The 27,071-nt window shown below is 32.8% G+C and overlaps 1 protein-coding gene across 1 annotated transcript in view; it reads left to right on the top strand.

Annotated features, from left to right (window-relative positions):
* Positions 1-27,071, top strand: part of SLC7A8_3 (Large neutral amino acids transporter small subunit 2) — a 36,599-nt gene continuing 9,528 nt past the window's right edge. The window contains exons 1-4 of the mRNA XM_051215415.1: positions 1-57; positions 5,999-6,472; positions 11,010-11,135; positions 26,594-26,862. Coding sequence (XP_051065916.1) covers positions 6,160-6,472; positions 11,010-11,135; positions 26,594-26,862 — 708 coding nt within the window. The 5' untranslated portion in view covers positions 1-57; positions 5,999-6,159. The remainder of the gene's footprint in view (positions 58-5,998; positions 6,473-11,009; positions 11,136-26,593; positions 26,863-27,071) is intronic.

Here is a 27,071-nt window from a genome sequence, read left to right as displayed (position 1 = left end):
AATTACAAAACATTCTTCTTGCGCTACAACTTATCGCGACATCAGAGTTTCCTTCAGGTATTCTTATTTTTACCTTTTATTCCACTAACGTCCTCGTTTTGAGTGATAAGGAATTTATGATAGTTTTATGCAGAAAGATTTTGACACGATTGTTTGTTGTACTTTCTTGCCACTCAACGATTCTCGAGCGAAAAATATGTTACATCGAATAATATGGTTCGATAGAAATTGTCGACCAATCTGATTCTAGAAGTTTGCTATTCTCTATATATTCGTGTTGATTATAGAGTAAGTTCTTTTCGTTCCAAGGCTTAGTAACACCAGGAGTCAGATGGAATTAGTGTTTATAATTGTTCTAATCTTTCGTGTGTTCCAGATATATGCCAATTTTTTTGACATTATTCGCCTGATTTTGAAAACTCCCACTTAAACTAGGTTTTGTTTAAACCTCAGATAATTTTTTCTCATATTCGTTTTGATTATAAAAGCGACATGGTTCGCTCTTAAATATTGTATCTATATATAACTCACAATTACTATTAATATTATAAAATAGCCGATGCATTTGGTAGGCCCGAGTGTTTCATTTATTTTGGGCTCAATATATGTATACATCTCAAGTTGTTCTATTATACGTAAATAACTTCGCAAATACATGTATATATCCGTGTTTATCACCCTCACAGAATGATAATTTGTCGTATATAAAGTTTTATGGGTTTCTAAATGCTTTGATTTTTTTAATGGTCATTGGATCAACAAAACTATGAGTGCCGAGTATTGTGCGTATTTGAAACTGAATTGTCATGCATTGTTCGTATATCAGTCATTTACTTATTGATAAATGAATAAATATTTACGTTCTAGGTGCACAATATTAAACAAATCAGGTTTAGATTCTTTGGTTTTCGAATATGTATAGCTCTAGAGTCTACATTCTGTAAGTGATACAGAGACAGCGTGAGATAATAATTTGTCAAATGCTTGTTGTATGGCCTGCTAAAGACTAAACTTTCATTATAAAATCCCAAGTTACTATTAATAATTCCTCCATGCAGTCGGCAGTAAGGCTTTATGTCGTGACACATCATATTGATCGCCTAAATTAAACAAAAACTTTGTATCCCTAATACTTAAAAATGATAAATTTCACGTTACGGTGCCGAAATAACTGAATATAAACATTTGTAGTATAATAGTAGTAACTTAAGATTGAGGAACTATGACTCTTCAGATGGCTTTAGCACTAATAAAATGACCTATGTCGAAATCTGTTTGTTAAATTAAAGTGAAAAAGCCTCTCGTAACATTGGTATAGAGAAATGATATTCACCAAAAAGGAATGTCAGCGGTCAACCCATTGAAAGTATAGGTTTATCAACCATTGTCTTTTAGTTGTCAATTACCTTCAAGTAATGATTCCTTCCAAACTCTCAAACTTCTGCAGGTTAAAACGTAGAATCTTGGAATAACTTATTCATCCACTGCTTTCCTGATTAGTCTTATTCGATTTTGTTGATGTAATTTTGCTAATGGTAAGATTAAGTATAGCAACGGAAATCAATTATATTTGGTGATAGTGCCTGTATTGTAATGTGCTTCTGAAATGAGTGGATCAAGCAAAGCACTCTTTTACTCGAGAGTTTGTCATGTCTAGTCGGAAGATCAAGGTATTTTTAGTGAATATCAGTTTCCATGCACTAATTTTTAATCTAGGACATAATAAGAAAAGCCATTAAGGAATCTCTCTAATCGTATCACCTGCATATACTAGACATCACTTAAGAATATGTAACTTTTTAAAGTTGCAAAGCCCTTGTGGTGATGAAAATGGGAAGATCTTCGTCGCTGAAGACAGTTACAGTAAGAGTCTCGTTATGTTAGTGACTTTTTGTATAGCCGATCTTGAGTTATATTTAGTCAATAACACTGCAACAGATCTAATCGCAAACATATTCCTTTATTTGGTGACCCAGTCTATTACGCTTTTATATGCAAGACCACGGATGGGCTTTAATTTTTTAATATTGTCCTACTTATTGGTAGTTGCCGATCACTTTTAGTTGCATAGAACACCATTATTAGTATGGGGCTCTAAAGGATTCCATCCACTTTTTTAGCTCACCAAACAATATACGAATAAATCATAGTCCAAAAAAGCAAATTAAAATGCATCGAAAAAAGGGGTATACCAGTTTATTTGGAAAACGTGGCTATGTAAAACGTGAGTTTAGATTGTGGTAAATTTGGTCAAAACGCTAACCTTTAAGCAAAAATCGCTGTTCAGTTATGCCTTCCGATAAATTATGGCAGTCGAATGTTGGTCTGCCGATTAAATAAGTTTTCTCTTAAAATCTAACTGCCGCTGGAAAAAATTGCTTCGGACACTAACAAGCACGATTTTTGTGACGCAGTTAGTGACGAAAATAAATCTTCGTCCAATAATGACAACATAAGCAGAAAAGCTGAGGTACAGCCACTAGAAAGAGATCAGATGCGCCAAATGTTTAAAAATGTCGTGTTAACATAATCTGTAAGGCAAACAGGTGTCATCTACAAACTATTTTAATCTTTTAAGTGTAAGACTGATCAGTGAATCGTTAATTTGCATCCATATCTACCGTATATGTCTTTAGTTCATTCCATGGTTAGAAAAAAAGATCAGTACGTGATCAGTGCTTTTATGCCTGGATTGAAAGCTCTTATTGACCATTCTTGCAACAAATTTGTCTTTAGATATATCGGCACAACTGCTCTTTGCTTTCCTCAGGCTATTAACGCGTTTTTGAATGTTATCGCACTAGAATTTTTAATATGTTTAACATAATTCATAAGAGACATCTCATCCACCAATCATTTTCATTGCATTGGACTCTGTTTTAAAACGTTTCTGTATGCCGCTTATTTAGGGAGCAGTATATATTTTGCTAGCACAATCAGGCTTAAAGTTCCCATTCCGGTTAAGCTATCATAATTCCTTAAGTCAGACATGTTTTCTTTTTCTTTGAGTCACCTTTTGTTTACTATTTCTTTCATATTTCCTATCATCTGAGACTGTTTTTCTCAATGATGGGTCATAAGATATTTCTATATTGTTCCTGGTATGTATAAGATTCTTAAAATGCCAGTTTGTTGAGACCAAGGCCAGTTAAAAAATTTCTATTCAAGAGAACTGGAAATTTAGGAATAGAGAGCACAAATCGATGGGAATTATCTGCTGATAACTAAAAGTTTAAGAGAAGATGGAGAAACCATTTTATCGATAGCCAACTTCGTTGATCGTACTCAACTCTGCTTTTTGAATAGCACCACTTAGCTTACTAGTTACTTGTATTAAGATCTTTCTTTCTGAAAAGTTCCCGTACTGTGATTTTAGGTAGCTAAAGGTTTATTGGTCTGGGAAAGTACAGTTACTTACGTACATATCGACGCCTATCATCCCTCCTTGAGGAGCATAGGCCGCTCGCTCACTAATATTCTCCATCCAACTCTGTCATGGATAATCCATCCCAGTTCTTTCCACTTGCCATTTATCTTTTCATGTCTGCTTTCAGTTTTCGACGCAGCATGTTCTTTAATCTACCTCTTCTCCGTTTCCCTTCAGGATTCCAAGTTAGCGCTTGTCTCGTGATGCAGTTTGACGATTTTCTCAATGTATGTCCTATCCACTTCGAACGTCTTTTCCTAATTTCCTCTTTACTTGAAAGCTAGTTTGCTTTCTTTCACAGTAGGCTGTTGCTGGTGGTATCCGCGAAAGTACATTGCTTAGACTTAACTGACAATATCAGAATACCCTAAAAAATTATGGTATATGTTAGGACAAATAAAGTAGACTCTTAAAGACTGATGGAATTAACCTTCTAAATAGTCATGATGCTCCATTTTAAGTGGTGTTTTTTTAGATGTGTTTTCATTGAAGGACATAACTTATGAGCTACTCTTTGGTGGGTGATTGCAAAGTGTTCATCCAAAGAATTTCTTCAAGCATATTTTGGAATTCGCACATTTGTATGGTTTTTCGATCAGTTTTACAGCATATTGGTTGTCGTATAGTCAATAATTTTGCCAGGTTTTTTTCGATATACATTATTTCTTTTATTCCCTTTCAGTTGTCCTTCAATGTAGTTTCTTCTTCTTTGAGTAAACATTATAAGGCTTAGAACCTGTTGTTGAGAGTTATGTTGAATCCGTTGAGTTTGACAGTATGTCGAAGGAAGACTGTATTAAATCTCTGTAAGGTTGTTTGTCCAGTATTTATTTAACTTCATTTTCATCTTGGAAACCACCAGCTAGTGGTGATCTAAAGCCATGTCAGCACCTCTCACGGTTCTCACGTCTTCCATTGGCCTTCTCATTTTTTTTATTGGTGCAAATATGATCGGTCTGGTTCTTCGTGGTGTGACATGGAGAGACACATGTTACATTGTGTATGCGTTTGTGTGGGGATATTGTGCCACCTATAACCATGTTGTTGAATGCACATAAATTTGCAAATTCGTCACCATTCTCGTCATCCCATGATATCTTCATACCCGGTGTCGTCCATTCCGATTTCGACGTTTAGATCTGCCATCACGATGGACAGGTCCTTTACTGGGCACTTCGCTATGATCGATCGCAGCCTTAAGTATAACTGATCTTTATTGTCGTCGTTGCTATCATTGGTGGGTGCACAACACTGGATAATATTCATTGTGATTCCCTTCTTTATTCTGAAGGAGGATTTGATTATTCTGCGTCCAAGAGATTTCCATCCTATGAGTTCTTAACGTGTTTCTTTGTATAGCATCAGAGCAACTCCCTGAGTGTGTAGAGAATTTTCCTCTTCGTGACCAGAGTACAGTAACACTTATACCGAATCTATCCTTTTCTGTTCACCTTGTGTTTAATAGGTTTCACTTATTTTGAGCATCATCAATTCGTATCTTCTCATCTGCGTAACTAATTAGTTGGTCTACACGGTCTCCCAAATCCTGCGGACATTTCATGTATCTATACTGATTGTTACTCTGGTTGTTAGAAGGGTCATCGGTCTTGTGACTTCCGAATAATTCTGGCTTTCACCGTGAGGCCTGATAATTCTTCTGAATGGAGATCCTTCAACTCGATGGGGGACAGATTCTGAATGGTTTGAATTGATTTTTCCAGTTATATTTTTTAGCAAGCTTGTTTTCTACGGGATGAGATCGCTGACCTCATGCTCAACCCCCTTCCTTTACCTGGGCTTGGGACCGGCAGCAGCTCTAGAATAGCTACAGGTTGAGTCATGTGCTTTGCGGTGTACATATGGATTAGTAAATGCATTTGGAGGTACTGAGAAGAAAGAACCTGACAGTTTTTGTTTATTTGGGTGAGCATTGCCTTTGACATAACTTTGTCAGTCTTGCTGATAGATAAACAACCTTCGACGCTACATTTATCCTGTGGTTAATTATTCCAGTGTTTTCATCTCCTTTGACGTACAAATATAACACACATGTTTTTTTATCTACAGTATCGTATTTAATCCGTGGATTCGTCTTGGGATACTTCTCTATAAATCTCATTGAATATGCATTTTTACGTAGGCAATTTACAATCAACGCAAATTTTTCCTCCAGACTTTCCTTCGAGCAAATTTTACGAGCGCGGTTACTTTGCTTTCAAAGGTAGTTTACTTCCCAGACAACTAATTATGATTGGTAATTTGACATAACAGAATGGATTCCACGAAACAAGGCTGTTTTAAGGAGGGGGACTTGACACCGTTAAACTATGTACATAGTCTGTTTAACATCTAATGTCATCATTATTTGTTGTTGACTTTAGATCTAATCTATGCGTACGTAAAAATATATTTTACAATAGTGTTTGGATCACTTATTCAAGTGTAATTTAAGGGAGAATAAATGGTAATGGAAAAAGACGTTTTATTTCATATGTTGTCTTTAAGTCTCGTCCTAAAATTATTGAAGATATATAAAAGTTTTATGGTAGTACTGTTTTATTTTTTATCTAGCCATTATGATGGAAGAGGTTCATGAACTTGACAAAATGAACAATGGACGTGATCATATACCGGTTGTACAACTGAAGAAAACTATTGGTCTTGCAAGCAGTATAACGATCATAGTTGGTTCTATGATTGGATCTGGAATATTCGTTAGTCCAACCGGAATTATGGAGAATGTTCGTAGTATTGGAGCAAGTCTAATTATATGGGTTGCTTGTGGACTTTTCAGCATGTTGGGAGCATACTGTTATGCTGAACTAGGAACCATGATTCATCGATCTGGAGGAGATTATATATACGTTTACGAGGCTTTTGGCCCATTTCTTGGTTTTCTTCGACTATGGTCAGAAGTAGTTGTTGCTAGACCTGCATCTGTTGCAATAATGTCCATGACATTTGCAAAATATATTGCACAACCAATTTTCCCTGACTGTGATCAACCTGAAGTTGCAGTGCGTCTTTTGGCGGCAGTGTGTATTAGTAAGTTATCTCCTTAATTTATTTAGCTTTAAGCACAAAACTATATTCGTATAAATATATGTTTAGTTTCTGTAGCCTGTCAGTTGAGTAATAGAATATGGATGCTGAGAAATTCATTATACATTCAATGAGTATAAAAATCTAGAGACTGAATTATAATTGAATGACAACATATGGTCCATATTAGATGTTAAACATGTTCAAATTAAAACTATAATTTAGTTTAGTTTTTTCTCATAGGACGTAACAAAATACATTTTCAGTGATAAATCATTCAATGTTTTTAATTGTTAAGCTTTCATTATAGTTGCTAATTAATTCATATTCAATAAGTGATAATTATTCCTTTAATTGAATTTTACTGAACCAATAAAATTTGTTTGTTTACTGAAAATAATGAACTTTATTTCTTCGATTAGAAATTATTCATTATCCTCTTCATTGTTTATAATCAGTTAGGTTTAATTATTCACTATAATTTAAGGGTATTTTTCAACATTATCAAATTATTGAGAATATTTAAAGAGGTAATGAAAAGAAGCAATCCAATCACAATTGACGGAGAAGATTTGGAAGATGTAAAAACCTTTACGTATTCAGGCACCATCATTGATGAACATGGTTGGTCTGATGCAGATGTGGAAGCAAGAGCAGCATATTTACAATTGAAAAACATCTGGAACTCAAAACGACTGTTTGTCAACCAACACCAAAGTAAGAATTTTCAATACAAATGTCAAGACAGTTCTACTGTATGGGGCAGAAACCTGGAGAACTACTAAAGCCATCATTCAGAAGATACAGGTGTTTATTAACAATTGGCTACGCAAAATACTTCGGATCCGTTGGCCAGACACTATCAGCAGCAACCAACTGTGGGAAAGAACAAATCAGATCCCAGCAAAGGAAGAAATTAGGAATAAGCGCTGGAAGTGGATAGGACACACCTTGAGGAAAGCACCCAATCGCGTCACAAGACAAGCCCTCACATGGAATCCTCAAGGCAAAAGAAGGAGGAGAGGAAGACCAAAAAGCACATTACGCCGAGAAATGGAGATAGAAATGAGAAAAATGAACAAGAATTGGATGGAATTAGAAAAGAAGGCCCAGGACAGAGTGGGTTGAAGAATGCTGGTCGGCGGCCTATGCTTCATTGGGAGTAACAGGCGTAAGTAAGTAGGTAAGCAATGAAAAGAAGTGGGTTGAATTTTCAAATTATCATTAGTATACAAATATCTTTTTTTTTCATGGAAATGGAACAGGCATGAAACAATAAGGGAGATCCAAATCATAATTTAATCAACTACAAGAAATATGAGCAAATTATTAATAAAAACGTATAGACTAGATAATAAAATTCACTGATTACAAAAAGTAATTATAGCTATAATGAAAATAGTAAACATACTGAAAATATTTGGATCATTACTTAATGGGTAGTTATACATTTTACTGATTCATGATTAGAATAATAAGATTAAGTATCATATTAAATAAGTCAGTAAATCAACGAAGGTTGACTACTTTATGTTTTTAAACTAATAGAGTTACTTCACTTGTCAGAATTGTTAATAATAAAAATTTTTATACGAGTATTCGTCAAGATTAGAACGAATACATAATTACACCTGTTACTCCCAGTGGAGCATATGCCGCCAACCAGCATTCTCCAACCCACTCTATCTTAGGCCTTTTTTTCTAGTTCTAATCAATTATTGTTCCTTCTTTCTCATGTCTGCCTCCATTTCTAGGCGTAATTTGTACTTTGGTCCTCTTCTTCTTCTTCTCCTTTGGCCTTGAGGATTTCAAGTGGAGGCCCGTCCTGTGACGCAGTTGGGTGCCTTCCTAAATGTGTGTCCTACCCACTTCCAGCGCTTTATGCTGATTATTAGTGGTTGCTTTGGTTGTCCGAAGGGGCATCAGCCTCGTGACTTCCGAAGGAACTCAGCTTTCACCATGAGGCATCATAACTCTTTTGATTGAAGACCTAACACTTTAGGGCAGAGTTTAAATGGTTTGAATTATTTTTTCTGGTTAGCGTTTTTTAGAGAGTTAGTTCTTAGCGGGATGGGGTCTCTAACTCCATGCCCAACCCTCTTTTATCCAGGCTTGGAACCGGTGGTAGCTCAAGAGGGGCGGGCTCCAGGTGGAATAGTTTGACGAAAATTGGAAGCCGAGTATAGTGAAGTCATTGTATGTGAAAATTATATTTGAAATAATCTCAGCGATTGACATTTAAAAATAATTCCAACGTTTCGTTCAACTAACTTGTCTGGACTTCTTCAGCGTAATAACCAAAGTCATGGAAGAAATATATAGTGTTTTAACAATCAAATCAGATCAAATCTATACTGTGTTAATCCAATCATATTCAGATGTTGACTTGAGCAAGTAGGACAACATGAGTCAGTTAAATGCGAATCATGTGAAAAGTTCACGATGTGGAAATAAATGGCTGAAACGAATTATCTGTGTATGTATGTATGTATGTTTATGTAAGATTGAGTTATTAACGAATGATATTAGGTGTTAATATGTTTTTAAATGAAGGAAAAATAAAAGTGCAAGTTGAAGGTTGGATCATTGAAGTGCAAGTAAAAATGAGAATCATCTAAATGCTGAAAATAACTCACATTAATTTCAGTCAAAATAACGATGGATGTGAAATAAATAGGTTGAATAAAGAAAGGGTCCAATTACTTGTTAACGAATACTTGCCTAATAGTTGCTAGCTGAATACCATCCTTTCTGTTTAGGCTGTTCTTATTCGCCCATATGTACAGTGCTTCTGCTGTCAATCTTTCTTTATGAGTGGTAAAACATTTCTGAACCATTTTGGTCCCTTAAAAATTTATCTTGCGTCCTAGTTCCAATTCATGTAACGCTATCGCAGACTTATTCACAGGTTTTATTAGATCAACCGAGGATTTGGGAACATTTTCAAACACTGTTTGTGTTCCTTCAGTCTTACATTCAATTGTCTAGATGCTTCTCCTACATAAGCTGCATTACAATCATGACAGTTGATCTCATAGACAATACTTTTTTGTTCTTCCTTTGGGAACCTATCCTTAACTTTCACTAATGCCAATCTTGTAGTGTCACGCTCCCGAAAATACACTCTTACATCGTGCTTGTTTGGAATCCGCTTGATTTATTCCGATGTTACACTATGGTATAGGTTGACCACGGTGGACTTCTGATCTTTCAGTATACCTTCTAGTTTAATTTTTCTTCCATTTCTAATAATCTTCTTTAAAAACTCTTTTGGGTAGTTGTTATCCTCAAGTAGGGACAAAATTCTATTCAATTCAACTTGTTGGTCTTCCTTATCTATAACAAGCTTAATACATTTGTTAATTAAATTTTTTTACAACAGTGACTTTGTACAGAGCACATGAGATGAATCATAATCTAAGTATCTCTCAAAATGTGTTGATTTCTTGAATACGTTTTTTTTTCGATTTATTATTATTATAATTATGTCTTCGTTCAACCAAACAATGGAGAAACGCTAGTTTGTGGTCAATGGATTCTGTTTCCTTCGTTAGCTTAATGCTTTCCGAAATGTTGCTTATATTTTCAAACAAATCTTCTAAACCATTCAATTTAATTGTAATAAAAATGTCGTCTACTTACCGTTACCGGACCCTCGATGGACATACACTTCACGTGATTGCACTGGTTTCTAGAGAATGCATGAATAAATTCGCTGCAATAGGAGAAACTGGTGAACCCATTGTTATACCTTCTTTTTGTAAGTAAAGGTCTCATCGAAATATGAATAAGGTGGATCTTAAACATAATTCCGAGCATATATATATATTGCTTTGATGATCTTGATTTTGATTATTACACTGAAGAAGTTCAGACAAGTTAGCTGGACGAAACGTTGGAATTATTCTTAAATTTCAATCGCTGAAATTATTTCAAATATATTTTTCACAAATAATAACAAGAATATTTTTATTTCACTTATTTTATTTGTACATTTTCAAGTATTTTTTCTTTTGTTTTACAACTAAAATATTTAATACAGTAGGCAAAGATGGATAGTGGCTGGCAATGGAATCCAGGACACGCTTTTCGTCCTATTTGGGACTCGTCAACATGGGTTTACCTGCATCCCAGAGTTGATGTTCACTCCAAGACTCGAACTCAGTACTGTTCGCTTCAAACGCCATCGCGTTTTCTACTTAACTATTGAGTCCTGATAGCCACTTGCTTGTACAATGGAGTGAAGTTTAAATTCACTTGATGTTGTTTTACTTGTATCTTCCCATTGTTATTTAAGATTGCAATTGATCAGTCTCATGTTGGCATATGTGCATCTTGTGCGGATTGCCTCAATATAGCCTCAAATCACAAGCTTTTTAAGCAAAGATGGATAGTGACTAACCAAATAAAACATGTTTGTTTATTTTTTATTGTTTAGATTAATCATGTACATCGAATTTCATTGTTACAGTAATATTATACATGGGTCATGTATATTCCATTAATTGAATTATTATCTTTCTATATATTTTTATTTTAGTTTTATTAAGTTTTATCAATGCCTTCTCTGTACGAATGTCTACATTTGTTCAAGATATATTTACTTATGCAAAAGTAGCCGCTTTAATTATGATCATTATTACTGGATTTGTACAAATTGGTTTTGGTAAGCTCTTTTTTTCTCTTTTCTTTAAAAATCATTAAATGTGTTGTCTCATACATATAATTCCCTTTATCATCATTGTTCTTGCTCTTTTCAAAAGTGTTGTCATTGATATAACATTAGTGTATAAGATTGTTTTAACTATTTATAAAATTCATATCAGAAGGGTTTTGTGGATATTATAGTAACTTGAATGGTTGTGATCATAAGTCAATTGAATCTAGACCACTATGGAAAACCTGAAAGCACTGGACTGCTGTTTCGTCCTATTGTGGGACTCCTCAGCAGTGCACATCCACGATGATGCTCAGGGAGACTGATAGTTCCTGGGTTCGAATCTCGTGAGGCGGGATCGTGGATGGACCTGCTGAGGAGTTTCATACTACGGCGAAATGGCCGTTCAGTGCTTCCAGGTTTTCTATGGTGGTCTAGCTTCAATTGACTCATGATCTCAAGCAATGAAATATTTATAAAATCTTTTTTATTTCTCATTGTTAAAATTATACTGTATTAAATATTGAATAAAAACACATGAATAATATTCTATGGGACTAAATGTGAAGTCAATGAGAATCATGTTGTTCATAGATTCAAGCTTTTAAATCTAGGACTAGTTATTGGTAAGAAGTAATAATATTTGTTTTTTTAACATTTTGTGGTTAACCTTTGCTGATAGATACCAGTTTCTTGTTCATTACTTCCATCCATCCAATATGTTTTTTTCTTTAAAAATTCATTTGATCAATCTTAATCAATTCTTCTGTTTTTATCTCCATCGTTACTAAATCTAAAATTTACTCTAATATCTAGTAAATTATTTTATAATCTGGGAAAACACGTTTATTAAAATCGATTAGATAATGTGCACATATTTTCCTACTTGATTTCTTTTCCAGAGTATATAAAAAAAAGATCTTTCGATTAAAGTGAGTTATGTTGTTTATTTCTATGTAAAGAAATAAATCCAATTCAGTTATTACTAAAGTGAATCCGTTATTAGTATCTTGTCGAGATAGACAGGAATTGAATTCAATTCGAAATAATTTGGATTATCCCATGGTTAATGTTTTGACTGAAGTTTGATCAGTCTTGATTAGTATATGTGCATTCTCTGAACATGACCTTGAAATGGCCATTATGACACAAGTTAATGCAGAATAGATGGAATGTGGTTAGTAAAAATACCAAGAATATACATTTCATCCTATTATGGAAGCATCAGCTGACTGTACTGCATCCGAATTGATGTTCACTTTTGGACTCGTACCCAGTATCGTTCGCCTCAAATGTCGACTCATTACCCACCTAGTTACTGAGTCCAGATAACCATTCACTTATGAAGTGGGTGGATAACACGATGAAACTCGCATTCTAGATCCGAATGCTAATCATATGCCATCTAATCTAAATAGACAGAAATTACTTTTAGATAAACGACGAATTAGTCGTTCGAAAAAAAGCAAAAGTTGTCAGTTATGATCAATATAGAGCCTTGTTCGAATGTCTTTCGGTTCAACTTATCATATCATGTCACCACAACGAGGTGATATTAACAATACGAATAACAAAGAAGTCGAATCAATTATAATAATTTTTGTAATAGAAACGATAGTGCGAAAGATTAATCATACAGAGTTTGGTTTGAGAAGACACAATAAAAGGGAATGTTTGAAGGAATACTGGAACTGATGAATTAAAGGAAGAGAATGAGTGAATGGATTAATCTATTGTGACTGACTCCAACCAATTTCACCTAGTCTCAGTAATCACACTGACAATTTGAACCAAACAATTTAAATATGCTGATGTATAAATAATTTTTAGTAAATCATAGTTAAGAAGTTGACTTGAGGTAGTAAAAATCAGGGAAATTCACGTTTTTTAAATCGTAAAGTAAAATTTTATCAATACTGTTGAATATAAATTGATTTAAGGAATGCGCTCAATAAGGTCGTCTAGTCATTCCTAACGAATATTTTGCCTAATACTTCTATCAATCTTAACAGGAACTGAGGCCTGTAAACTGGTTATCAGTCGTTGATGAATTTTTTTAAACTTTTATCTATACCATTCTAAACACATCACTAATACAAACTGTATTCAATAGATAGTAGATTTGAACTTTCAACCAACAAGACAGATATTACATTGAAATCAAAAAGTGTATATTAGAATGTTCGCATTTAAATGAACCCTACATATTTTGATGACTTTTGATTAGTTACGAATAATGGTTATTTGAAGAAGTTACATTTCTTCAATGAACAACTGAAATATATAAATAAATGGTCTTGTCAATATCGAGGTATGATGTAACATCATTACTGAAAATTGCTTTCTTTAAACAGTATATTACATATGGACATTATAGGAACATTCTGAGAACCAGTTTTTTTTTAATAAATAGTTACCACTAAGTAGAATGTTATTATTTTGTTTTGCTACCTAATAAACTGATTGTAAAAGCGATTAATTAAAATGATTTTGATTGAGGTCAATTGATGTCAGATCACCATTGAAAACCTGGAAGTATTGAATGGCTGAGGAGTCCCACAATAGAACGAAAAGGCCGTCCAGTGCTTTCAGGTTTGCAATGGTGTTCTAACATTAATCGGTTCATGATCTCAATCAAAAACTTAATAATCTATACAACCTCATACTGATAATTAAAATGTATGAATAAAGTAATCAGTTCCTTGAAATAATCAACTAACTTATCAATGAAAAACTTTAGAATATTGAATGATATTTCCTGGAGTACATTTTTATCTGCATTTTAATGAAATGAATTGATATAGTTTAACTTATAATCACAGGTTTGATTTCTGATTGTATGGATATTTACGTGAAATTAACATTTTTGATTATTTCTGGTTTTGAAGCAAATACATTAATGAACCTCTAACGCTGTATTTCAATAAAATTGTATTCACTTGATTAGACCATCAACTGTTGGTATTGATAAGTAATAAAAAGTCTAATAACTTAAAATTGAAAGTGTAAATTCAAAATCATTTTCAACAGTAATTGATAGTTCAATGGTTCAGATCATGAATTGACGATCCCGCCTCGCGAGGTTCGAACCCGGGACCTATCAGTCTTGCGCGCAAGCACTTAACCTCTAGACCACTGAGCCGGCCAGCATCCAACAATGTTAATGTCTAACATCAACCAATCCACGAAATTGATATATATTACATAGTTAACTGAATTCTTCATAAATTATGAAAATATTATCATGGATTATAAAGAACAGTTAGAACAGAATAACTGAATGATAAAAAGAGTAATAATATTTATATTTTTGATTTTAGGCGAAAAATATGTTTACTGAATTACACACACACACACACATACGCATTTGTCATTTCCATAATGATAATACTTGTCTGTTCTTCATAGGTTTTGTTTAAGTGGTTCACTTTGTATTTGAAATGGATTTCATTTTTGAGAAATGAAAATTATACACTACTTATTAAAGGATTGAATCGTTTCTTTTTCTTATCCTTTTAATTGTTTAAAATTTTATACTTTAATTTTCATGTTTCTCTATTAAAGAATGATAAGTAAGTAGTTGAACATATACTGATTTCAACCATATTATTCTTTGATTTGTTTTAAGACTAATATCTCGTATCATAAGTCTATAATTGTTCAATAACTCAATAAATAACTCATAACAACTACAGTAAAGGATCGAATAATGTTTGAAATTTCCGGTATGATTGTTATCTGCCAGTTAAGGCCAAAAACTCTTCCGAAACACTTACGCTTAAGTTTGAAACTTAGTTTTCCTTCATTGGACTTGTTTTGTTTTTGGTTTTAAAGAGTTTCGTCTCCATCATATTCATCTGAATATTGATAATAACTACAAAACAAACTAAAAATAAATCATGTATACATTAGAAAAGTGTAGTTTAAAAGATTATACCAGGAGATTGATAAGTTACTCTTTTATTGATTTTTTTTTAGAGTAATAAGATTTTGTATTGATGATGAACAATGGAAACTGGAAAATTTACTCTTTAATTTGTTTCATTTGAAACCTTTAAATTATCATTCATCATCATAATCTTCAAGATGAACAGTGATATTTTAGATATATGAGAATAAGAAAAGAAATCAAAATTCTGATGTGTTTCAGTCACTTTACTTATTCGGGTAGTTTATCAGTTCAAATAATATATTGGGAATCAAAGATAAACCAAAATATTTAAGCTAAGATAGTTGATGACTAGTAGTGGAATCCAAGATGCATGTTTAGTCTCATTTGAGACTCGTTAGCTGGATATATTTGTATCCTAGGGTTGGAATTTACTCCATCTCTGATTATAATGTTTGTAGTCTAATGGGAATATCAAGGCGATTCGCACAGGATAAACATACATCAGAAAGAGACTGATCACTTGCAGTCATAACACATCAATGGAAAGATTCAAACAACCAATGCAAATAAAATATTTAGAATAATCTACAATAATTTATAACATTTAAATAAGAAGATATTATTTTACAAGCTTTTACTAAAATAAATCTTTTTGAAACTAACTTCTGGGAGTCTTAAGTATCTGGTTAGTGTACGGTTTTATAATCATGAAGTCTAGTCACTGCTTTTCTCGTAGAAGGGGTGTTGTTTACGAAATTGAGATGACGAGAATCGGATGTCCGGCGATTTAACTGAGTTGGTAGATATGGAGGACCCACCTAGAGGAATTGAGAAACCCTGATTCCAAACCAATAGTGTACATGAGCTCCAGTATACTGAAGTAACAAATAGCGTATGAAGCAATTACTGATCACCGGCTACTATGGAACTGCATCTGCTGACGTTGCTCCACTGCTTTGCGGATTAGGTCTGTAGGTCAAAGGCTAAGGGTGCGACTCCCTTAGAAAACCACCTGTTTCGGTTTGGGCAACCGTACAATATCCCAGCTCTCCTTGTACCAATCTTTATATGCTTAAATATTATTATTAATAGTAATCACAAACTGAAAACAAGAATTGAATTTTTCAATAGAATTAATATTTTTCCAATATTTCTTTAATAATTTCCAAAACTATTTAATTAACAGCAGTTATAATTGAATTAGAATCAATTTATAGTAACCTTGACTTATTTATATTATTATTATTATTGATATATCTTCCTTCCCTAAATAATCATTGTTTATTTTCTTATATATTTTAATGTTTATTATTCGGGTATCATGAATATTGATTTATAAAATTGAAAATATAATTAGAGAGGTAGAAACTATTGTTAGTCGTGGTTACTATTATTGATGAGTCATATGTAAATTTTTATTACATTTAGATGTTGGCAAGCTGAAATGTTTTTTTGTTGCGGGTGGTGGTGGTGTTGTTGTTGTTGTAGGAATGTAGACATAATGAACTTTCACCTTTTTCTTATAATAACCCATTGGATAATAATATAATATCATTATCATTATTCGTGATACTTGGTATTTATTTGTCTGATAAAATTTAAAAAAAAATTAGAAGTATAAATTTACAGTTTATAGTTCATTATAATTAGATAAGAACTTTCGTTTAAATTTGATCGAATAGTTTCACAGTATTTTGGGATGCCCAGTTGATGTAAGATATTAAGGAGAAAGAATAGGTATAAGTAAAATCTTAGCGAATGAATTTTGAAGTAAATTCAACGTTTCGCCTGGTAATCTGGTATCTATTTATATTCGATAATGTTGATGTTTGTGATTCTATTTCGTTGAAAAAGTTTGAACCAGATTGCCAAGTGAAATGTTGGATTTACAAATACATTCTTCCTCTTTAAATGTTTCATTATATTATGTTTCAATGAGATATGATTCTACATATTCTAATCTACTTTTCATATTGATTTAGAGAGTTATAGGTTGATGACAATATACCATAATAACTTTTGTTTAAATTAAAGAACAATTGAATAGGATTAGTTCTTTAAACCAGTAGATCATTTCAATTAGAAGTGTAGAATAATATGAATTATTGTAGGAAGTAGTTCAAATGAAATAAGAAGTTTTAATGATTCTTATCACCTAAACTTGAGGATTTACTTAAACAAAATGCTGTCATTTCTTTTAATTTAAAACAATTAGTCCCTTTGATAAATTTCGATAATGCAATGAGAAGACGAAGATTATCAGAACTATGTGATATATTAGCGCAATACATTTCGAACAATCTGACCACACATATACTTGTTAAGAGCATTGATATATAAATATAAAGGGTCAACTAGACTGGAAATGGAGTAAGATGAGATAAGGATAATGATAAGAGTAATAATAATAATAATGTGAACACAATTTGAAACCTAATCACTCTGGATAATAAGTCAATATTACCAGGGTAGGTTTAAGGTAAGAACAAACTGTTTTTGAACACATAAAGGGGGTTTGAATTTTCGTATGGCTAAGGCTTCAATGAACCTTAGTATACGCCCTTTTACACTTTTATACAGCACTACAAAAGCTGAATTTAGATCAATCTTGTGACCTGTTTCAATTATATGTTTAGCAATAGAGGATGATGGATGTTTATCCTCTGCTCTTATCGGTTCACTTGATTGTATTTGTTTCTGAAGCCATTTGGGTACATGTTCACTCACCCTAATGTTGAGATCACGATTACTCCTCCCTATGTATGTGTGACCACACACACATTTAAATTGGTAAACACAGTGGGATGTGACGCAATCGTTTCCATGTACTTTAGGTTTTGAATGAAGCATGCACCTTGTTCTTTCTTTGATGATGACCTTTGCTGCGCAATAGGTTTTATTGATGACTGATTTAAGTCGTTGTTTCAGTAAAAGGCTATTTGAATCACCTCTGAATGGTAAGGTGATGTAGACAGGCTTTTTCTCTACCGAGGCTACAGTAGGTCTCGCTGAACCATGGACTTTCCATCTATTTATGAATTTCAGAGGATAGCCATTTTCTATTAACGTTTTATTTAACAACTTTACATCATCATCAATGGCGTCATTGGTACAAATACGGTCGAGTCTGTTGAAAAGACACCTTATCAAACCACGTTTGTATTGCACAGGGCAATAACTATAATAACTAAGATATTGACCTGTCCACGTTGGTTTTCTAAAAATAGATCGCTTTACTGAACCATCTTCTCGTCTACTCAGGAGTATATCTAGGAAGGGAAGCTGATCGTTTTTCTCTTCTTCACATGAGAGACTAATATGGTTTTGGAGAGTGTTGAGTTTATTTAATAAACCGTACATATCCTCTTTTTTCTCACAAACAACTAAGATATCGTCCACATATCTCTCATAAAGTGACATGTTTCCGATTAATTCATCAGTCTGATTTTCAACATGTGCCATGAACACATCTGCTAGTAATGGTCCTAGCGGACTACCCATAGCAACTCCATCAATCTGACGAAAGTATTCACCTTCAAAAGTGAACTGAACTTTGTCAGTACATAGTAATAGTAAATCTTTAAGAAGTTTTACAGGTACACGTGATTGAAAATTGTTTTCAGATATGTAATCACATAATATATATATATAAATGCTCTTAACAAGTATATGTGTGACCAGATTGTTCGAAATGTATTGCGCTAATATATCACATAGTTCTGATAATCTTCGTCTTTTAATTTAATTCCAACCATTTTTATCATGCTATATAGATAGATCATTACTAACTCAATAAATGAACAGATTTTCTCTAAATGAGAAAGAGAACCCAAACAAATATACATGTTTATAAGAGACAGGTAATCGATGCTTAGTTTGTTTATTTGATGTGAGACTTCACATCAGCTATCTGAGTATTTAGCTAATATGCTCAACATCATTTTATCTGTTTTCACTTTTCCAATATGATGGTTTAATTAGTCCCTAAACATTAAAAGTGTTGGTAAATCATTACGCGTACCTGTACCACTTTTGCAAATTGTGTTCTTATATGCTTGTTTCAAAGAGTTTCATCATACCTAACCGGGTTAATTATCGTTTCAAGTAATACCATCATAGATTTTAAACTAGTCATCATTGATAAATTGTATGAGAAAACTAGTTTGTCTGCATGTGTTCGACCAGACCATGAAGACGCTGATCCCTAGTTGCATTTTGTGAAATGGTTTAATCCTAGTAGTTGGAACCAACAAGATAACTATACTCTGTATCTGAAAGCCAAAAGGGATATGCTTCAGAAGCATTTTTGTCTAACTGAATGTTTCATCTACCTTCTAGTTTCTTATGGCTGAAATATTTGATTGAGAGTGGTTATAGGGTCGATGTCAAATTAACCTTAGTAGTTTTGTGCAAGTTTTCAAGGGCGTATATTAAAATTTATTGAATTCTTGACTATACGAAAACTGAATTCACCTTTAAGTGTTCAAAAACATTTTCTTACTTTTAACCTACCCTGCCAATACATATTTCTCACCAGAGTAGTGAGTTTCATAGTGTGTCATTTACTATTATCTTTGTTTCCTTTCACTTTTTAATTTGTCTAGCTGATCTTATGTTTTTCATATCTAACGTTTTAACAAGTATTAGTATGATCAGACTATTCGAAATGTAATGGGTAAATATTAACACATTATTCTGATCACCTTCGTCTTCTCAATGCATCATCCGGATTTGTTATATTTAAAGTATCGTCAGTAGATCATATTTAATATCTCAACAAGATTTCTCATAAGGATAAAACCAGTCAACAAGCATCTATTTACAGTCACCATGTATTAGACAGTTTATTTTAACATATACCTAAAAAACATTTGGAAATTTTAAACTTAGGATAATGGATTCGATGGTTATCTTAATAGGGTATTAAGATGGAATTGGTCTAAAAAGCATATGAAGCATATGCACTATATATCTGAACACATTTATACTAAGCTATTGAAGGTCAAGTGACAAATAAAAGGTCAAATAAATATAACATGGTAATTGGAAATGAAGAAGAGAGAGAATGATATAATCTAGGATGAACAAGTGATCATATCATTCTAGACATTAAAATAGATAGAAGATTATCATGACAGACTCAAGGTTTTTTGTAAACACAAAAGTTCAATTTTTCGGAGGTCAAGGCTTTCACGAATTTAAGAATTTGCCATTGGTAATTTATGTAAAAAACCTTTGAAGATGTTTTAACGTCAGTAGAATAGCTTGTTTTGATTGTGTTTCTCTATTTGGAAATATTGTTTTCTGCATCTTGCTTTTGTCGAAGGATTCAACACCAAGTGATTATGAGGTCATTTAGGTAAACGTTCCACTACCATTGATTAGATTACTCGACTACTCATCTCTGTTTGTGTTCACTTATTTTTGAATTGATAAATCCAGTGTAATGTGAAATAACCACTTATACAATGATAATGTCTATTCGAAACCATAAATCTTATCGTCTAGATAACAATCAATTTAGTACCATATATTTCTTTTATAGCTACTTTTAGTTTCCGTTTCACAATTATGCTGTTTACTTCTCCTCTGCATGGTAATATACACCCTTTTCTTCAAAACAGAAGTAAGAAGTGATTTTGATTTTAGCTTCAATAGACATACGTTTAATATCAATATTTTAATCAGCAGTTCTGTATCTTCTTCAATCATGTCTGTTGTACAGAATCACTGAACTCTGTTGAAGAGTCATTTCACTAAGCCTCAATTTTTTAACGGACAAAATCTGTGAATGTTTAGATTTAAACTACTCTAGGTTAACTTCCTATAGACTAATAGTTTTATAGTTTTATCAGCCATCAGACCCAAACGTATATCTAAACAAGACAATTAGTTAATATTTTCCACTCTACGAGTTATATATTATGATATATTGGTTACTATTTTCGTTATCACACTGATGATAACTAACAGTTAGATAAATAATGAACTTTCTATCTTGCTTACGACTAGATGATAATGCTAAATTGTCTTAGTTGATGCAACTACAATAAGACTAACAGACAATACACAGATCTCTTCAAACAGTATCACATAATTCATATGCCTACTGAATATAGTTTTCATGAAAACATATCCGTCTATTCTTATTGTTTAAAACATTTGTTTTTCAGTCAGTCTTCTGCAACGTAGGACCAGGTACATATGTGCATCGGTCGAAGTCACCATGCCTCATTAGAACGACAAGATGAACACCAAGTTCATCGAAGCAATTACTTCAATGATGGAATAAAAAAATTCATATAAGGATATGATACAGGGAGAAAGGATTAGTTAGCAGAAAGAAAGGTATAAAGTAATTTTAATCTCACAGTTTAAGAGAACGCAAGGATTGTATACACCTACGCTATTGTGATCGATTCTGAGGCATGTGACACAGAGTCACCAACCATTGGTTGCGATAGTGACGTGGATCGCACCCAAGTAGTTTGCATCTACCAACATGGTTCAGACCAGAAGTTAGTGACTTTATAGATTGATGACACGTTTTGGTTTGGCCGTCTCCAACACTAGTCAGCATTGCAAAGCATTTATTTTTAGACAGAAGTGATAATGAATTATTGGCTATACTAATCATTGGTGAAGTACTGTACATTTATATCCACCATCTGTTAATTATGTATTCTTGAATATTGGCAAACAGTGAAATCAAGAATTCGTATTTCATTCTACTTTAAACTGATCATCTGAATTTACCGGTGTACTCATATGATTAACTTCAATACTGAGTGCTTTAAACTCCATTACGTTATCCATTTAGCTACTTGATCTAAATACTTTCATTATTTTATTAAACAGGTATACAATTTATTATTATCAATATTTGTGTTCGTTCAGACAATATGTATTTAGACGTTCACCTAAAGAAGCCTATATTACACAAGTATAGACTAATTGTTGATCATTAAATTTAACTTGATCATTAAATTATTTCATATTCATCAGTTGTTTAACCATAATAATGTAATTCAAATATTATGGTTATTAAATACTTGTTATACCATTTAAACTAATGTTCAATACAATAAAATTGTCCTTCAATATTAAAGTGACTAGACGTAATTTAAACAACAACAACAAAAAGTTTAAAAGTCTCGTTTTTATTTACTAATTAACCGGGATTATTTTTATTTTATTTACTTTGTTGCGTTTTTTTTTAAAAATGTAGTTGGATTAACTTGAAAAACATTTCAAATGTATAAGCAAAGATGGATGGTAGCTAGCAGTGGAATCCAGGACACACATTTCGTCCTATTTAGGACTCGTCAGCTGGGTTAGGGTACCTGCATCCCAGAGTTCATGTTCACCCCGGGACTCGAACCCAGTACCAATCGCTTCAAAGATAGGATGAAATGCGCGTCATGGATTCTACTGCTAACCACTATCCATCTTTGCTTAGAATGCTTGTGAATTAAGGTAATATTGAGGCAATCCGTACAGTATGCCAATAACAGACTGATCAGTTGCAGTCTTAAACATCATTGGGAAGATCCAAGTAAACAATATCAAGTAAATTTCAAATTTACTTTTTAGTTCTGGCTTGAATATAGTGAAATTTAACATCAAGGTATAATCCCAATTTATATGGTACGAATTTGGTAATTTCATTTATTTGATAAGTTTCATCTTATCAGTAATGTGAATAATGTTTGAGTCAAAAAACGCTACTAGTGTAGTGGCTAGTGAACATAAGATAGGATGAAATAACTATTGTTTTAAAAGTTGAGTTATTGCTTAGTTCCATACAGATTTAATAAAACACACCAAAATTTATCTCCTTGCAAGTTATTGTTTCTGAAACCTGTTAAACAACATAATATCATTTCCACCAATGTGTTATCATAGTTGTTCACATATATAGTTGCGTAATATCTATCCTCATTAACGAATTTTTTTATATTCTAGATGTTATACCATATTAGCATAACTTTAAGTAATTAAATCCTATAGGGAAAGATATTTCTTGAACCAATGATTAATATACAGTAATCTAGTGTTCTTTTCAACCTTTTAAAGATTTTTGACTTGTTCAGTTGGTTAATGTTTAAACTTATTCGATTATATCAGAAGGGTTTTTGAGAATATTATGGTAATCTAAATGGTTGAGATCCTGAGTCAATTGAAGCTAGATCACCATGGAAAACCTGGAAGCATTGGATAGCCGTTTCGTCCTATTGTGGGACTTCTAAGCAGTGCACATCTACGATCCTGCCTTGCGAGATTCGAACACAGGACCTATCAGTCTCGAACGCGAGCGCTTGTCCTTTAGACCACCGAGCCGGCCGGCATCGAACGGTGTTAATGTCTAACTTCAACTAATTCGATTGTGACAGTAATCAGTATACTATTTTTACTTTCACACTTATTTCTTACCTCAAATATTACAAACAAATAGATGTTATTAGAAGCTAAAAAATAGGAATAAAATGAGCAATTTAAATCTTCACAAAATCCCTTCTGCTCACTAGTGACTGACTTTAAGAAGCATTTTCTGGAGTTCTAGTGGGAAGCCGTGACCAGTGGAGTTCAACCAGGTCTGTTGTGAGATATCAGCTCACTGAAGACAATGGTGTATGGTGGCGCACTTTCGTGGATTGGCTGAAGTTATACATTAGCGCCGTTCGATGCCGGCCGGCTCAGTGGTCTAGTGGTTAAGCACTTGAGCGCGAAACTGGTAGGTCTTGGGTTCACTGTTGAGGAGTCTCATACTAGGACGAAACGGCCGTCCAGTGCTTCCAGGTTTTCCATAGTGGTCTAGATCCAATTGACTCATGATTCCAACTATTAGAATTACTAACATCTCCACAAAACCCCTCCTGATAATTTAACATTTGCCTTTACTATCAATAATTTAACTAAATCCTTTATATAAGTACAGATATCTTGATTGAGATCCATATGATAATCTTAATCTTTGATTGTAAACTACTTATTCTTACTTATGTAAATTGTCATGAATTGATATCATTACATATTTGTTATCCATTATTTATAACTGACTATCAATGATAACATACATAGTAATCTCTATATGATAGAATAATTGAAATAGATGAATTTTAGAGAGAGAAGATTGTCATAGAACTTATTTATTTATTGTTATTGTTGTTGTTGTTGTATTCATACAAACAGTTATGGTTGTTTATTATAAACTATGAATAAATAAAATCGAGAAAAAAATTTTTTTTGATTTTTTAAAATAAATACTAGTTTATTTAAAAAAAAGGTTTATTTCATTTCTTTAGTTGCTAATGCGCTTTATGTTTGTTTGTTTGTTTTTTTTGTTTTGTTTTCTATCTCGGTTCACCTCAATCTGTCTGAACTTGGATACAATAAAAAAAATAACCCAGTAACAATAATCATTCTAGATATTTATTTTACAATTGATTCATCGAATAGTTATGTAATACTGTCATCTATCATCAATGTCACTTCTTTATATACATACATGATATATATGTATGTGATATATGTATATTCATTTCAATGATCAACATTTACATTATTTAAACTTATTTTTAATTCCTTTTGTTTTTCTCTCTCTCTTTCAATAATTTTGAGAAAATGATCAATATGAATTGGTTAGTAGATATAATTAACCCTTTCATACAGAAGGGTTGTTTTTTGTGTGGATATTATAGTAATTTCAGTGGTTCAGATTAATATGTTTGAATGTTACTATGAGTTCACTTTACTCGGTAAACGGAACGAAAGTCAAAGATACACTCACACGATAGGCTATTCTAATCCGTTGTCCCCGGCCCTGTGAACTAGATTAAGAAGTTTTGATGAGGCATAAAGAATGTATTCTACAAGCACACAGAAAATACGAGGTCACTAAAGCACACAAATCAAGCTTATTTATATTATGGTAGAAATGCTCTTAGGAGAGCCACAAAATAACATACTAAAACAACCGTCAACCATTGACAGTCAAGGATTTCCAAATGAGAAATGTAAGCTGTAGGTTAACTAAGTGTCTGCTGGCGCGTAAACATATAATTGAAAATTTCAGAATAATATTACAAAATTAGAACCTTTTCCAAGTGAGTTCTGGGGATCTAACGTCCTCAACAGAGATCACGAGTTAATTGAAGCTAGATCACCATGGAACACCTGGACCCAGTGGATGGCCGTTTCGTCCTCTTGTGAGATTTCTCAGCAGTACACATCCACGATCCCACCTCGTGAGATGATAATAATAATCATAAATTTTTAAGAAAAACTCGGTGTAATATGTACTTAATAGTGGTGAGTTATAAAGGTATAGAATTGAAACATTAGAAATAATGATCTGTAAAGAGTTTATTTTTATAGATCCTGCATATTAATATGTTTTTGCAATTTCAATCATGATATGTTTTATATAAGATGAACTTATTGTATCTCTAGGCATAAAACTTTAATGAATATTCAGTATAAAAACTATAACTACTCATGTATCTTTCTAGTTTATATTATGAATTCATTGTACTTACTCACTCATATAATTGGAATCACTTTCTAATAATTAACATTTATAATTCTAATCACTTTATGATTATTATGCAATTTTTATCTATTATCGTCAATAATGTCTGTTTTATGTATTTTTAATATGAAATAATGTTGATGCAGTTTGGATTGTTATGAATTACTGGTGAATGTCAGTGATAGGTGTTCTGCATCACTAGGGTAAATCTATTATGTTCAACACAATTAGCCATATGGTACAGTTGTTCTTTCTATGTAGTGAGTGTCAAATATATGAGAGTTTATCATCTTGAAGACTTATGTAACTGAATTTTAGTACTTGAAAACCTTCATTCTGTTCTTCATCTGTTTATCCAATAATATACAGGAAAGACATTGTCTCGATCTAGGGTAAGACCTTGACACCATAAGCCTACTGGTTGAAACTTGAGGCTAGGATACGTGAGTCCGAATTTAAACTAACGTTCCTCGGTAGAGAGACGAAAGCTGTGATATGACCTGTTTGCTTGACAAAGTGGATTGAGAGAGAAGACGTTTCAAATGGAGCACCACTCGATTTGTTCTCGATTCAGATTAGTGTAAAAAGATACATGAATAAATAGATAACTAACACAACTAGACGGCATAAACAATCAGAAAAATACTGGGCATTATACTAGATGAATAAAGTACAAGAGGTTGTTAAAATTACAATATTTTTGGAACAAAAAAGGGAATGTCAATGAATGATACATCAAACGAAAGCTTATGGTCTATAGAATGAACTGTGAACAAAACTAAATGTTAGTATTTTACAAACTTTGAATTAGGTGAAATAACGACCCTGTATATAGCTTCAGTTGTTTGTCATGAATTCTTTGTTTCTTTGTTCACATCACATTCGTAAGGTAAATCTGTACAGTTTAGGAAAATTTTTGAGTTTGACTAATATTTGCTGAAAGAGTGAAATGGTAATGTCTTTTAATAGGTGATGCTTCTTAATCACAGATATGTCGTTATTGTTTCATAAAATGTTTTCACTTCTTTTGTCCCCGTAATGTAGGCAAAGTCGATGGTCTTGTTGGCGCATTTGATAATTCTGACTGGAGTCCAGGTGCAATAACTAAAGCATTTTATGTTGGATTATTTGCATATTCTGGTTGGAATTACTTAAACTGTATGATTGAAGAAATGAATAATCCTCGCCGTGATTTACCATTGGCTATAATTATTTCTTGTCTTCTCGTAACATTCATATACACCATGGCTAATGTAGCCTATGTGACAGTAGTCTCACCTTATGAAATACTTACTACACCAGCTGTAGCCATTGTAAGTTGTAATCAGGAATGTATTAGATTGTTCACCTATTCTGCTTATTTGTTTTCGTAATATTTTCTTAACTTTTTACTAACATAAAGTTTATTGAATTTACTTGGTATTGTTTGCTTGAATCTTCCCATCGTTGTTAAGCGCTGAAATTGACCAATCTCTTTTTTGTATATGTGCATCCTGTGCGAATTACTTCGATATTGCCTTAA

Source organism: Schistosoma haematobium, chromosome 4 (assembly GCF_000699445.3).
Source record: "Schistosoma haematobium chromosome 4, whole genome shotgun sequence".
NCBI classification, from domain to species: domain Eukaryota; kingdom Metazoa; phylum Platyhelminthes; class Trematoda; order Strigeidida; family Schistosomatidae; genus Schistosoma; species Schistosoma haematobium.
The sequence above is the reverse complement of the archived record's forward strand: the minus strand, read 5'-3'. Positions and strand labels throughout refer to the sequence as shown.